The 16,489-nt window shown below is 45.2% G+C and overlaps 1 protein-coding gene across 1 annotated transcript in view; it reads left to right on the plus strand.

Moving 5' to 3' along the window:
* Positions 1-16,489, plus strand: part of filip1l (filamin A interacting protein 1-like) — a 75,571-nt gene that overhangs the window by 23,899 nt on the left and 35,183 nt on the right. Inside the window, exons 2-4 of the mRNA XM_048235257.1 lie at positions 6,883-7,285; positions 9,221-9,391; positions 9,771-9,949. Of these exons, the coding sequence (XP_048091214.1) occupies positions 6,893-7,285; positions 9,221-9,391; positions 9,771-9,949 (743 nt within the window). The 5' untranslated portion in view covers positions 6,883-6,892. The remainder of the gene's footprint in view (positions 1-6,882; positions 7,286-9,220; positions 9,392-9,770; positions 9,950-16,489) is intronic.

The raw sequence follows: 16,489 nt of genomic DNA on the forward strand, positions 1-16,489 counted from the left end.
ACAGCTGTGAAATATCCTTCCTCTTGTCTAAGTTAGTCCAATTTAAGTTCAACTTAAGATCTCAATAATCTCTGTTTTTTCTTCTGAATCTACAGTTGTATTCTTATTTGGCTTTATTACACTTCATGGTCCCTTTAGGAGAAACAGGTCAGATCTCACTTAATAGGTTCCTTATGGGTCATTAATTAGTGTCTCATTAATTCTGTACCGTAGAAGACCTGTCTCATTTGAGCTCATTCAGATTCCTATGGCATATCACAGTAAAGCACACAAGTGCACTCGTCCTTCTTCACCAAGACCAACATTATTCACCAAGTTGAAGTATTTCTACACATGACCAACTCTTATACACTGCACTTCTATAGACTTTTCAGGTGTACGTAAGCGTCCAGTTTCTGTTTGACTCTGCAGTCTATGCATTAGAAGTGAAGTCCAGTGGCTCGTGGTTTAGTTGCCGTAGAGGCCGTGGGAGCAGCGGGCACCTGGCAGAGCAGGGCCAGATGAGAGAGGACAGAACATGTTAAATGTACAGCCTGCGTTCTCTCAGTCCCTCCATGTACTCTTTCTTCTTCTCTTTCTTTCTCTCTCTATCATCAGTTCTTTTTCTTGTACCCCCTCTCTTTCTCTCCGTCCTTTTTTCTCTGTCTCTCTCTCTTTCTCTCTGTCTTTTCGTTTATGTGTTCCTCCACTCTCCCCTCTCTAATTTACTCCCTGCACTTAGCTCTCTTTTAGGAGAGAATTTCCCTCCTCCTCTCTTTCCCTCCTTCTCTCTCGCTTTCACTCTCTCACTCTCTCATTCACTCTCAATCATTTTGACAGCACTCACCCGTTACGTAAGGCTGCTGGTATGAGTCATTTAACTGTTGCAGTCTGTGTGTGTGTGTGTCTGACTGTGTGTACTTATGTATACATATCCAGGAAGAGGATGATTGTGTGTGTGTGTGTGTGTGTGTGTGTGTATGTATGTATGTATGTATGAACAGCGTGCAAATGGGAGCTGTATGTGTGTGTGTGTGTGTGTGTGTGTGTGTGTGTGTGTGTGTGTGTGTGTGTGACAGGATGAGGTGTGTACCAGAAGCACACCTGTGCGCTGACCCCACGACCCCTGTGTCCTCCCCTCCCACTGAGGTGAGTCATCACTGTGACCCAGGCAGTCTACAGGGAGTGCACTTCTCCTTTACAGCTGTCTCCCCTGCTCAGCAAAACATGTGCATGTGTTTATGTGTGTGTGTGTGTGTGTGTGTATGTGTGTGTGAGAGAGAGAGACAAAGAGGGAGAGATAGAGTGTGTGTGTGTGTGAGAGAGAGAGAGAGAGAGAGAGAGAGAGAGAGAGAGTATGTGCATAGATGTGTATGTTTTGTCAGTGTGTCCGTGTGCAGGGAGGTGTGTGTGTGTACTGTATGTGTGTGTATGTGTATGTGTGTACATGTACATACATGTCTGTGTATGCATGAGCATCTGATGGGAGCTGGTGGTCTGCTTGATAAGCTGGTGGTCTGCTTGGTCTGTTTGTGTTGACTTTGTAAAGGGACCTTGAGTCCAAGAAAGGCACTATATAAATAAATATTATTATTATTATTATCATTATTATTATTATTATTATTATTATTATTATTATTATGATTATTATATGACGTTATCCATTTCCCTATCCGCTACTTATATAGAGGGACAAAAAGTGCTGCTGAGACAAAGAGACACAAATATTTTTTTAATATTAAGAAATATTTTTTTAAATATATTAAGACACGCTAACTCTATTGTTCTTCTTTATGATCTCTTTATGAAGTTTGAGTCATTGGTGTAAATTAATCGCACACTTCTTCCAATCCCAGTGGGAAGTGTTAAAATCACACACTGAGTGGTATTTGTTCAATCAGTCCATTATTATGTTTTTTCACCAATGTTACCACATGATATCACTTCTCTCATTTGAACTTACCATCTGGATTTGTTATCCTCTAAACACACTTCACAGATAATGTGCTTTGTCAGACATGAAATGTAAAGTGGCATGGAACTAGTTAGAGAGACAACAGGATTCGGCCAGCAACAAAAAAAAGGAAGGCTCAGAGCTAAGTGGAATAGATGTACAGCACTTTTACAAATTTCATAGAAAATAATGTGAGGGAGGTGCATGTGAGAGGAGTGTGATTGTGTGTCAAATGTACCACTGGTTCCAATTGAGTGAAAAAATATAATACCGAATGTGCAATGTGTATGTCAGCAGAACTCCGTTTTTCAAAAAGTTGACAGTTTAATAAAACAAAATAAACATGTAATTCAACCTATAAGAAGTGATATGGTGTAAAAATAATACCGAAAGATATTAAGATACAGAGCTGTGGTAAGAGGTCAGCCCGTTTGAAACAGCATCCGTTTGACCGTGACTGCTTTTCAGCATGTCAAAATGGACACAGCAGCTGTGCCTGCTTCAGACCTGACTCTCGGGTGTGCGGTTCTGGGGAGAGTGTGGTGTGGTGTCGTCCAGAAGACAATGGCACACACACACACACACACACACACACACACACGCCTACACGCTCGGCCCTGTTGACCTCGGCTGTCCGCCAGCAACATAGCAACACCTTCTCCGCAAACAGCTCGCTCGCATCAATTTAACATTAATGAGTTTTGCTTTGTTCAGAATAGATCGCGCTGTAGTTTTTTAAATTCTTTCCCTAATTAGAACAAAGCCTAAATTAGCACATCCAAACCCATCCAGCAATTTCCTCTAATTCTCATGTGGTTCGCAGAATGCTTTTTTTCTTAACAGCAGAACGTATTATAGCGTTATGCAGTTTTTACACAGTGTGTGACAAATATTTTTTTTTTTTTGGTAAGGGCGCTTGAGCATTGAATGGTGCTGTTGACCTTCTGTAAGCATTCAGAGCTGATCTTGACTCAGTGGAGCTTTTTATTGGGGTACATCAAGGCTTTTATAGAACCTACTGCTGATGTTGGATCCTGTCATATCCTGGGACATTACCTAAGCGCAGTTTCCAGACTCACACACTCGTGACCCCAAGCAAGAGTTCACATGTGTGACACATCCTTATCAAACGCTGACATCACTAAGTAAAGACAGAGAAGAAAAGGCGAGGAGGAGATTTAAGGGCTCAGAAAATGGAGGGATAGAGACCAACGGAAGGAACGAGAGAGAACACTGGCAGAGGTTATGTGCCTATTTGGTAATAGCAGCAGACCCATTACTGCTATGACTTGTAGGCTCATGAAAGGGCGCCAAAGAAATTGAGGGCATAACACTACCCAGTGAATGCAAATCCCTTAGACCGCACTTATTATGAGTCTACAAACTAGGAATGACAGACATACTACTAATATTACTGATACGTTAATTAAAATGAATTCTCTTTAAATTGTTACCTTCAGGTTGCTGGACAAATCAGTAGCCTTTCACATGATTAGCACATCTTCCAATCTGAGTTTTTTCCCCCAGATACCACTTCCGTCTCCAATTATACAGCAACTGGAGCATATTCTCTGGAATTCTCCACCAAAAACTGGAAAAAAAAAAAAACAGGGTTAAAGTACTCCAGAATGAAACCAACCATGGATGGGGGGGGGACCACCTCATGATTTTCTTTTCTTCCTCAGTCACATCTGAAAGTCATTTTTTATTTATATTTTATATTTTTAAGTAATTACCTGTGCACCGATAAGCCCTAGGAGCTGATAGGATAGTAATACTTGGCCATTTTCACATTATGTTGTAATCTGTGGAGTGAAGCCACGTATGGCCTTCTGTCTGCAGATGAGGTACTGGAGTTGGGGCTGTTTGTCTGCAAGCAGATAGTGTGGTGGTACAGCTATGCCAATCTTGAGCCTGCTTGAGATATTATCTGTCTTTATGGCTGCAGGGCCTATTACGTCATGCTCTGTAGCGCTAATCAGTTTTGAGTAATGACAGAAAAAATAGAAGGAGAGAGAGAGAGAGGGAGGGAGGGAGAGAGAGAGCGCTTAAAGAGCACTCTGTCCTAACCACACTCTTTCTCCCTCTCTTTCTCACACACACATGACATAATGAAGCCGTGAGAGTATGTGTTAATATGTGTGTGTCAATATGTGCTTTATAATGTCTCTGTTTTGTGCGTGTGTGTGTGTGTGTGTGTGTGGACATTGCGTGCCTGCATTAATGCCGTGCTTGTCAAGTAATTTTCTTACAAACAGTCAGGGCAGTAATCATTCCTCATTAGGTCATTCATTGGCTGGAGTTCCAGATCATATTACACCATAAGAGGATGTGCCTGAGCTGGTTTGAAGCGAGATCTCTGTGGATTAACCAGAGGGTCAATGCATTTGTTAGAGAAAAAAAAGAGAGAAAGAAAGATGACTGTTGAGTAAACAAACCTCAAAGCAAATCAGTCTGTCTGCTAACGCAACTATCTCTGTGATGGCTCAAGAACTTATTTCTACCAAAGACAGCTTGTTGTAGTTTTAGAGTTTTTTTTGCTGGTGTTTATATAGCATTTTAAATGTGCTGAAACAGTTATTCTCATTATTTCAGTAGATTCTATTTCCTCTTGGACTAATGGACATCACACACACACACACACACACACACACATAAACGCACGCACGCACACACACACACACACAAGCACGCGCATGCATGCTCACACAAAATGGAAAAAAAGTCATTATTATCAAAGCAAGCAAAGGTCAAACCAAGCCTCTTGACTCATAAGGTAACCAATTAGAGCCGTGTTTTGGCAAATGTGCTAACACTGAAACTATGAGGGAACATAGCGTCCAGCAGCCATGTTTGTCCTCCTCTGAGAATACAGCCGAATCTTTCTGAACTCGAAAAAGAAAAACACAGTGTTTCTTAACACAAATAAAACACCGTCTCTCCTGCTACTCCGTCACTTGGCAGACATGCGGGTCGCCGCACCTTCTCTCAATCTGGAACTGGTTTGCACACTTGATGGGAGGCTTGTGTGTATTCCCAGTGGACAGGCGATCAATGAAGATTGACCAGGGGGTGACCGACAGAGACTACTCAGGTCAGCAGTAGACCACGGGCCTCCACTTTGGTTCAAGTAGTGGGCAATGGTTGACAATTTAGTTGGGTTCAGGTTCTCTTCCCTGGGAATACTCTGAAGGGGAGAAATCCCTTTAAATACTAGCTGAGTAGTACACATACACACACACACACACACACACACACACACACCAGTGGGGTAGGCTTGAACCCTGTTTGTTCTAAAAACAAAAACTTTTTTTTCAGGGACATTTTTCAGAGAAGGGAGATATGAAGAGAGGCCAGACTTTCTTTCAATAATCTATTTCTGTTCTTAAAACAAAAACACCCTGCAGCTAATCACACCCATTCTTATGAATAAAGGTACACACACACAACCATACACTGTTTCTTAGAAAAACACATACAGTGCTTCTTAAGAAAACACGTACACATTTCCAAAAGCACACACACACACACACACACACACACACACACACACACACACACACACACACACACACACACACACACACGCACACTTGAAGGATGAGTAGTTCCCATTTCAGCCTTGTATCCCCATTTGAACTCGACAGGCCTTGCACAATCTTTATTGCTTCAAGCCACAGAGAGGGCCATGACTGTACGGCTCAGTCTGATTTGTTACACGACAGACTCATTAGTAATCGCTGTTCTTTGTAACGCCATCTTATATTTAACGCGTTGTGCCCCCACCACGGAGACTTACTCACGGGCTGATGTGGTGAGAGAAGGCTGCCTCTGGAGGCCCTGGGGGTTCTCGGGGGCCCGTACCAGGGGGGGGGGGGATGGGGCCCGGAGAACACCGACGGCCCCCGGCTCCCGCCTGAAGCTCCAGGCCTCAGAGTGGATTAGCAGCAGCAGCCGCCGTCTTTGGCAGTGAGATGACATCATGCCTAAGTCATCCCATGGGTTTGTGTGTTATGTGTGTGTGCGCACAAGAGTTTGTGTGCACACAGACACTCACTCATGCACCCAGCCACCCAGAACAACCCTTTGCCCTACCTCGACACATACACACATTATTCTCATGATTCTCTCTCTCTCTCTCTCTCTCTCTCTCAAGTGTCTCTTCTCTCCATCTTCTCCATCTCTCCGTCTTTATCCGTCTCCCCTCCTGTTTTCACTGTCTTGTACTCATAAACTCCTTCCTTCCCTTCCCAAGTTTGTCTCTCTGTCTTGCTGTCTTTCATCACATCTTTTTCTATCCCTTCTCTCCATTTATATCTACCCTTTTTCTCTCCTCTTTTATCTCTCTCTCTCTCTCCCTCTCTTGTTTCTCTTCCTCCTCTCCCTCCCTCTCTCTCTCTCTCTCTGGTTCCTGGTTTCTGCTACCCGTCATCATACAGTTATGCACTGATACATTTGCAATGACATCATCCTCCAAACGCTCAGAGCATATTGTCTTAATTACTGATCAAACAAGAAGCGATGGGTCCAAACAGGTTCTCTCAGGTTCTTTTTTTTCCTTTTCCACTTTCTTTCCGCTCTAAAGGTGTGAGTTTGTTTAGGCCACTGCTGTTCAAACTTTGTCAGGCGTGTGAGCGGGGGCGGTTATTGTTGGGAGCTCCAGCAAGCTTTGTTGCTCCCATAGGTGATGGATTAAACCCTCAAGCATGAGCTTCTACAGGCAACACCTGTTGGATCGGGTCCTTTTCTGATTAGTTGCTCTCATTCATGATACCAGCTGTGGCACAGTTTGCATACACTCACTCACACACACACTCACATACACACACACCTACACATCTCTACACATTTGTCTTTATCATACACCTTTATCTTTAACACACACATACACACAGGCACACACTGCAACACCTCCACTCATAAATCTCTGGTTGTGTTCCTATCACCAGGTAAACAGCCATGCGTTCCCGTAGCAACAGCATGGAGGACCTTGCACAGGCCAAGCCTTCATCGCAGCGGCCACAGCAGCAGCAGCAGCAGCAGCAGCACACGCGATCCCGCCGGCGGGCCGCAGAGCACGGGGAACCTTCCGGAAGGGGCCCGGGGCAGCCTCGGCACCGGGAGCCACCAGATGACGCGGCCACCATCCAGAGGAAAAACAAGGGCAGCAGTGGCGGCAGCAGCAGCAGCAGCGGCAGTAGCGGGCACAGCAGTAGTGGTGGGCACAGTGGCAGTGGTGGGCAGAGTGGCAGTGGGCAGCAGCGAGCCAGGGCGGCGTCAGCGGGGAAGGGCAGGGACCTCTCACGTGACGACCTCCTCTTCCTGCTCAGCATGCTGGAGGGAGAGCTGCAGGTGGGTTGGGGTCTCAATCACTACCCAGCTACACATGCTAATGGTATCCGGCAGACACTTTTGTCCAAAGCGACTTGAACACTACATAGTTAAAAAAAACAATGGTTTCAAATAAAATTGAGAAAGCCTTCATTAATCGTAATAGTAACAACGGCAACAATATCAACAACTATATCACAATGAAAATAATGATAAACTAGAACTATGTAACTAGAACTCTGTAAGAGAAATAATTAATCATATTTAACTATATAGTGGTAGAAACAAATATCAATTGGAAATTGGAAGAAATGTCAGCATGAACGAAAAAAAAATAAATGTAAGAATGAATGAACCAAACTCTCCAAAATAGCAAACACAGGCAAATGTTAGTGAACAAGTAATTTGCTTTGAATTCACTGTGAATGTGAACATACAGAAAAGGCCTCAGGCAGTAACATGGGCACCAAACCAGACTGGGGTTACATTTGAAATGGAACTATTTTGTTCACATGTTCACACAAAAATAATGTTCAAATATAAAACTTCAATGAAAATGTGTGTAACTCGAACCCTCGCCTCTGTTTGTTGAATTTGAACGTGCCTATGGTCTTGGTCAAAGGCGAACTAAACTCCCTGGTGATGGTGATGGACTTATGGCACATAAAACAGCTGTGCGGTTTTCACATCAGAGGCCTCGCGTGGAAGCGAAAGGGGGATGAATGGAGAGTACACCACTAGGACAGGGACCTGTAAAAGGACACGAACCAAGGAAGTGGGGCTATTAAAACCAAGAGGGGAAAAAAGATAGAGAAAAGAAAAGAAAGAGAAGAAAAATAAATGGGGAGGGGGGGGGGGCAGCTCCTAGAGGGAGGAGGGAGGAGGGAGAGGGGGGGAAGGAGCAAAAGGGGTAATGTTAATCCATCTCCCAGATAGCCCAGGCCTGGATGACCCTGGCCAGCTCAGCGGAACATCCCTCTCCCTCATGGACACCTGATGGAGCATGACAGGAGTAAAGGCAGCAGCACAGGGCAGGCAGAGAGAGAGAGAGAGAGAGAGAGAGAGAGAGAGAGAGAGAGAGAGAGAGAGAGAGAGAGAGAGAGAAGAGATAGAGAGAAGATAGAGGGAGATAGAGAGAAGATAGAGGGAGATAGAGGGAGAGGAGAGAGAGGGAGAGAAGAGATAGAGAGGGAGAGAGAGAAGGAGAGGAGAGATATAGAGGGAGAGGAGAGATAGAGAGGGAGAGAGAGAAGGAGAGGAGAGATATAGAGGGAGAGGAGAAGGGTTAGATAAGAGACAGAGAGGGCGAGAGTGTAATATGGAGAGAAAGGGAGCAAAGTGGGAAAGAGAGATTGAGAAAGGGAGAGAAAGCAAGAGGAGAAAAGGAGAAAGAATAGCGCTAAAGAACAGGAAAGAGAGAGGGTTGGAGATGGAGAGGTACAAGGCCTGTAAAACGAGGTGGGAGGATGTGAAAGAAAAAAGCAACAACTGAAAGAGAGACACACATACCGTAGTAAAGGGCACTCCTAAATTGACCACATTTAGAAATGCACTCATTTCACAAGCTAACATGCTAAGCATTTTACGGTTGACTTGCTTGTTTATTTCACCCCTGAAGAGCACGACAGCCTGTTTGAAAAGTGACAGGATTTGGAGGTTTGGAAAGTTTGGCAGGCGGCGGTGGCTCACCGTTAACCTGCCACGATGCAGACCCATTCAGAGTTAATGACGCACGCCGCCCTGCCATTGCATAAATGAACTGCTATGCACGCTTCTAAAAATGGGCACTGTAAAGTGTCAGCCAAGCGCGTAGCTCACCAATAACTTACACACACCCCCCAGCACCATTCACTCGCACACACTGCTAACACAAACCCATCATGCCGCTGCAGTAAAAAAAAAAAAAAAAAGAAACTTGACATTGACTCATTGCCCTCTCTGGCCCGTTCACTGCAGGCCCGAGATGAGGTCATTACGGTACTGAAGGCTGACAAGATTGACCTGGCCGTCCTGGAGGCCAAGTATGGGTTTGTGACCCCGCAGAAGGTGCTCCAGTCCCTGCAGAGAGACGCCATCCAGAGAGGGGACGGATGGAAGGATGACATCTACGAGAAGCCCATGGATGAGGTGAGGAGCATGACCCAGAGGCATAACTGCATCAACAGTTAGGTTGTGGGTCGTATGATACCAGGGATTAACATTTAAACTACGCCCACATGAGGTTGAAAAGTCCGCTTGGATTGACATGGAGAAAATGAAGTGCACGTATGGTGTATGAGCCTATGCAACAGGGTTGCAGTGTACCGCAAACTCCACAACAGCCACAAAGGCCATTGAGTATCACAGCCATGTATCATCCAGCTAACGTAGTAGCATATCTGATATCGGCTACTAAAAAGAGACTACTCAAGTACAAAGTGATCTATTACTGTACTGTATATGGAATGGAGCACAAAATGTCATCTTAATCTGAATCACAAATCTTAACACTTTGTCTGTTTGTCAGCTGGACAAGCTGGTGGAGAAGCAGCGAGAGACGTACCGGCGCATGCTGGAGCAGCTCCTCATCGTGGAGCAGTCCCACAGACAGACCATCTACAAGCTGGAGGATGAGAAGATGAACCACAGCGAGTTCATGAAGAAGAGCGACGAGTTCACCAACCTGCTGGAACAGGACAGGGAAAGGTCAGTGGCCAGATGGCCAAACCATAATTCAATATCGGAGTGTGTTATTGTTCATCATCAAAATGTAATATAGCACTTTACCCCGTGGGTATTCTCAGAAAGGCAGTTTTTAGAATGTGCTTCAACAGATTTTGGTTGAGTGAGTATACTTGAAATTCAACTGGAACTAAAATAGTTGGAGCTCATTTCCTTGACAAAATGAAATGAGATTTGCTTTCATTATAATCGAGTTTGACCGTACGAAACAGGCGGTCATTCACTGCATTGCAGCCGTCCAGCCTCTGTGGCTGTTTTGGACGCTGCAACGCTTCAACTCAGGGTTCATGGCAAGGTTCTATTGCACATTCTCTTTGGTTCCGCTCTGTGGTTCTTTTCTGGTCTGTTCCTAGCTCTGTCCAAATCTGAAGGTATCTCACCATCATATCTGGACACGTTTGAGATGCATTTGACTCCTTCAAACATTGTACAACAAACCACCATCGAAGAGGACAACTCAGACTAAATATTTAGACAACGTATGGTTCAGGCCCTGAAAAAGCACAAAGAGACCGTTTGAATGCCATGGTGCCCGCGATTAATCATCGAACTGATGACGAATTCATTTTTCTCAAAGTGGGGTCATTGTTATTGACTCACTTGAAAGCAGCTTGGCCTCCTCTGGACGTGAAGTAGTGCAGAGAGTGTTTCTGGTCATTAGGGTTTGTGAGCCGGTATGTGTTGCTGGCCGGTGCTGGACTTCTCGATGAGAACTTTTTTTTTGCAACACCCCCCCACCACCACCACCACCACCACCATCCCAATCCCTCCTCCTGACCCGAGAGAGATGAGCCAGCCGTGGCGAGGTCCATTTGTCCGTTCCTGTTGAGGATCATTTTGACACGAAGCCCGTGGGTCTGGCCGGCTTCCGGGGGCCGAGGGATTACATGGTGCCCTGCTGCCTCTCCACCGTGACAAATGGCATCCACCGCAGCATTCATTACATCTGCAGATATCCAAAGTTGTCATGGAGGCTCGGTGGGTGGAGGGTCATGGCAACCTCGTCTGCCTCCTGATCCGTAAGCCTAGCCCATCATGGCAGATGAATCGGACACAAATCATCCATAGAGGTTCCACATAATGTTAGAGGGCTTTTCATCTTGATTATTTTGATGTACCGTCTCATACTACATCTTGCCGTTTTATCAGCTGTCAACATTTTTCACGTACGATCAAAGAGTGTACGCTTTCTGGATTGGCACACTTTTAAATGACTGTGTAATTTTATTTACATTTATGTTCACGATAACACGGTGGAATTTTCTATTACACATTTTGTATTTGCACAAGCACGGCCTGTGCTTTGAAGCTACACCATCAGTTTCCAGGATTAGATCGACAAGCTTGGCCGTCCTAACATAGCACTCTAAAATTGGGTGGCACAACAGCCTTCAGGGTCGTTACAGGCAGCTAATTTGTTACTTATCATCAGGTTTCAGCTGCTATCTTGCATGGCATCTGCGTACCGAAAATAAATCCTCGTCCCCCAAAAGCGGACAGTGAAACCATTGCGGGCACAAAAAAGTAGTTACCGTCCTTACCTCAGCCGATGAGGTTCAACACCTCATAAGTGTGTCAAGAACACTGTGCCATGGAGTATAAATATCCTGGGAAAGATTTGGGGCCGGCTGCACTCACTGTAGCCCCCGGCCATGTTAAAACATGTTGCCGGGCCTCTTGGCAGGGGTCTCATACGCTTACCGGCTCCCATTGCCAAAGTGGACCGCTCTCACTTTTTTTGATTTCACAGTAATCATATTTGAGAGGTTCCTGAGGAATGTACCAAAGTGATGCAGGAGAAGGGAAAAAAAGGCTGTACTATATTCATTCTTCTTTTTCTCGTTTCAGAAAAACACATACTGTAGTTCATTCCACCTTTTATCATCCCTTTTAGCGTCCAAATCTATGATGTTGGCTATAAAGTGAAAACACGACTTCAAGGTTTCAAACATGCACAGAACTTTGGGGTGCATTTCAAAACAAGTGTTAAAACGAAGAATAATGAAAACAACACAAGCCACACATACTGCCACATTCACAGGGGGTGTACAAAGTCCTCATTAAAAGCATTCACTTGGTGATAACTCAAACATGTCAAGTGTCTCTAGCAAAAAAGCCTGCAAGAAGGGATGTGGAGCCGACCATTCTGGATGGCTAGAGTGTAACATGATGACTTGGCCTGGAATGAAACTAGCTCCTGAAAAAAAAGACAGAAAATCCTGAAGGAGAGGGGGGGAAAAAACTATTAAACCCAACAAACACATACTCTGGCATACTAGCTGTGCTTCAGTAATGTCTTTATATGGCAATGGCAAATGCTTGAACTCAGGACATCATGGAGGAGAGCATCCATGGCAACGGGAGACTTCACATAATTTAAGAATGCTTACCATGTCTGTAGATGAAGTTACACGTCTAAACTACCATCGATAAAATGGTGAATAAGCACAGCTCTACTGCTTTTGTTTACGTTGGTCCTCCGTGACATCAGACACACTAGTTTAGGCCACTTATCTCACATGATGTGCATGTAACATAACTGTCTGGCTCAAATATCCTGGAAGTGGTCTAATTGCGATGATCTTATTATCAGAATTACACAGCATATTTGCCTTGGCCCGTTCGCATTCCCCACACTGTGCTTGATCAGCAAGCGTGTCAGGAAGGAGCAACTGCCATGAGCAACAGTCCTTGCATCGAAAGGGTCAGGTTAATTATTGTGCAAAGTAAAATGTAAACGAAGAGAAAACGATAAGATTTGTAGATTTTTACTAGAGAGAGTTGCTGGGAGTGGAGACAACATGATGGCGTCGCACAACATTTATAATGACCGGTGGAGCATGCGGAGGTTGCCGTGGAAACCGGCGGAGTTTTGCGGCGAGGCCTCTGCCAGGAGGACGTCCAAGGTTTGGCCGCGCTTCACATGCAGGCCAGAACCGCAGAGCACACAGCGGCACAACGGCTGTAATTTGTGTGTCGTCTTTCCTCGTTCCAGACGCAGAGAGAGCAGAGTGGACTCAGAGTGCACTGGAGTACTCTATGTTCAAGAGATGTGTAACCTGACACCCCCCCCACACACACCAGAAAAAAAAGTGTTTTGTCCCTCCGAGGCTGTTGTTTGTATTAACATTGGGCAGGGCATGAAAGTAATACTAGTAGTATACAGTGATATACAGAAGATTCACTGTACAGTCACAAGAGACTCACGTGATAATAGAAGGAATCCAGTTCTTCATTTGACCTACACACATTGAGAGCTGCCCAATATGAACCAGCATCTCCATGTATTATGTTAAGGATAAGACTGAACTAAAGTGTGTTGTTGGCAAAGCTTAGACATAGTTGAGATAAACTCTCTCTCTTTCTCTGAATAAATCGCTTTATTCTGGCTGCTCATGTGTCATGTGCTGTTACTTAGCTGCAACACTGCATTAAACAAACGAAATGTTTTAAAAGGCTTTGACCTAAAAACCTACTCTCTGCAAAAGAGACAATCTGAAGCACAGACAAAACCCATTCATTACAACAGCGGACCACAGGTTAAGCACAAACAACAACAAAAAAACCTCACTCTTCTGTTCTGCTTCACTGTTCCTTATGCTGTCAAACATTCCAAAGCATGTCAAAGGAGTCCCACAGTAAAACGAGAAAAAAAAATGGGGATAAGAAAACATCAAATCTCAGAAAACACAACACTGGACGACCACTTATCACCCGTTTGAAGGGGAGCAACAGTAACCCTCCTTGTTATCAAAGCAAGCGGGCCAGGAGATGGAGTCCATTTGAAGAGCGCTGCGCCACACCGGTTTTTAATTTCATGCTCGTTAATCCATTGTTGTACGTTGCATTGTAGCAGGATGTAATCACTTCCTTTCTTGGGTCCTGGCACACTGGGACTATGATTACATAGTTTGAGGGCTATGTGTAGCAGGATTTGGGAGCAGACACCAGATCTCTCTCTTTCTCTCTTACTCACACACACAGTTCTTACTTTCCCTCTCTCTCTCTCTCACACACACACACAGTTCTTGCTCTCCCTGTCTCTCTCTCTCTCTTTTCCCTATTTTTCAGTACAGTCCCCATCCCCTCGACCCCCTTCGTTCTCCCTAGAAGGCCCAGAAAGCATGTGAAAGTGGAGGAGGTCAAGCAGCCCACTCTGATTAATTGGCCATCAAAGCTGCGTCCAGGACTGATGACCTCACTGCACACTGTATGAGGCTAAAGTGGGGGGAGGTGTGTGTGTTTGGGGTCTGAGATCCTGGAGCAGCCGGCCCCCTAACTCTCACCAGATGTTGCTGAGAAAAAAGGGGGCTGCCGGCCGCAGCTCTCTCTCTCTCGCGCACACGTTACATCGAGGACGTTCGGTTCCTTTCAAGGTTCGGTGGACTAGCACGGGGTAGTGTTTTATGGCCACTTCTTTTTTTTTTTTTCCCAAACTTCAGCTCCAACACCACCATCACCCCACCAAAGTCCACCATCCGTCACTGACCCCATTTCCTTCCCTTCGGCATTCCTCGGCATGTAGCATACTGTAACTCACCAAGCCCCACTGGACAAACCTGGACCTGGTTTGTTGTCGAACAAATGGCCAGAGTTGTAAAAACCTTCCATAGCAGGTCCTGTTGTGGATAGCTGTTGTGGATAGCAAATCGAAACTCAATCCAGAACTGAAATATTGCTGTTTACTTGACCAGTCACCAAGGGTAGTGCCAACCACTTACTCAGCAGGGACCAGGAATAACTAAGGTGTGGCTGTGTGTGTGCTCCAGAAAACATCCAGGTGACTTTGGTGTTCTGTACCTCTTCTACGTAGAAAACCGATTGCTGCGGTAATATCTCTGAAAATATCGACTCAGGCTGTTTTTAGTGGATCTGTTTGGTTGTACTTGTTGGGGAAAAGACGTTGCTATCTGATGAGGCCAGATTGCAATAATATCTACAAAATCTACCTCTCCAAATATACACAGACAAAAGCACACACACTCATCCACATGCTCTCACATGAATAAACACCCACAAAGCTGTAGATATGCCTTCAAGACATGCTGTCTCTTATACACACATGTACACTACATACATGTATACTGACACATAACACTCACAGGCTCATACACACACACACACACACAAAGGAAGTCTGCTGTCGTAACCACAGAGATGACAAGGATCATGATAATATCAGTGACCCTTGGAGACACTGTGTGCTGCACAAGCCTGTTCCCACACACGGCCTGCCTCTGCTTTCCTCATTGAATTACGTCAAAATGTTCTAGTTTCTGTCAAGAACTGTCAGGGAGATATAGAGAAAGGGGAGAGAGAGAGGGGGAGAGACAGACAGACACACAGAGAGAGAGAGAGAGAGAGAGAGAGAGAGAGAGAGAGAGAGAGAGAGAGAGAGAGAGAGAGAGAGAGAGAGAGAGAGAGAGTCTAGTGCTGCTTCTTAACTGCAGTGACCTAACTAATGGGACGAAACCGCTGGCTAAGACAGCTTCATAACCATCGTAGTTAATTTGATGTTTTCTGAGGTTGTTGACCTCTTAAGGTCACCATAGTCACACCACAGAGACGAATCAATAATCTTTGTTATTCACTGGAGTCCCGGTCCAAGCAAGCAGCAGCAGGAACCTCGAGTGCTCCTCCACGCGCCTCGTCCCCCAGTGCATCCCTGGGGATGTTTTTCCTGTAAGCTCACGGAGAGGGGAAGGGCCCTTGGCTCATAAATTGTCCCCGAGTTGACAAATAAGACTTCAGCCTCCTGTGTAAGGGGAAGAGTCCTGCCACACCTGGACTCGAGGGGATCCGCTGTCTCATCTATCACTCAAAAGCATAGGACAGCACACACACACACACACACACACATACATACACACACACACATTCCTACTCTGAACATGAGGTGTAGATAAGATGAGAGGTGCACACACACCTGTGTTGGAAATAGAAACATATGTTGGTTCCTTTGCTAGGAAACGTTTTTTTTAAAGTTTTTTTTTTTTTGGTTTCTTCTGTCAACTCTTTGTCCTTTTTCCACATTACCTCTAGGGATAATGGTGTAGCAATAATGTCTAATTATTATCCCTTCCCCTCATTCATGCTGCGGAAGAAACAAGAAGTTTCTCCCCTCGAGATCCTACAACTATAACAATTACAACAGAATAGGCAGACTGCTGCTGTCCATAGTGCCTCAAGTCACGCTGTATCGAATTTCACCCGGAATCTTCCAAGTGCCAGACCGTGCTGAAGGGCCGAGGGGGTTAAACGGGAGAGAAGTGGTGAGAACGTCCATGCTCCTAGCGGGGGCCGCTGTGGAACGACGACAAGCAGATGAGCACATCTGAAACGCGTCGTTTGCTCTGCAGCCTCTCTGCAGGGTCTCGGGTTCAGTTCATGAATCACACAGCCGTGACACATTCACCAGCTTCCTCCGAACATACACACGACATGGATACCTACGGGGCTCTTGCGCAGAGGTGGTCAGCTGCAGTTGCGTCAATGCATTCTGCG

The sequence above is a fragment of the Alosa alosa genome, chromosome 23 (genome assembly GCF_017589495.1).
Source record: "Alosa alosa isolate M-15738 ecotype Scorff River chromosome 23, AALO_Geno_1.1, whole genome shotgun sequence".
NCBI lineage: Eukaryota > Metazoa > Chordata > Actinopteri > Clupeiformes > Clupeidae > Alosa > Alosa alosa.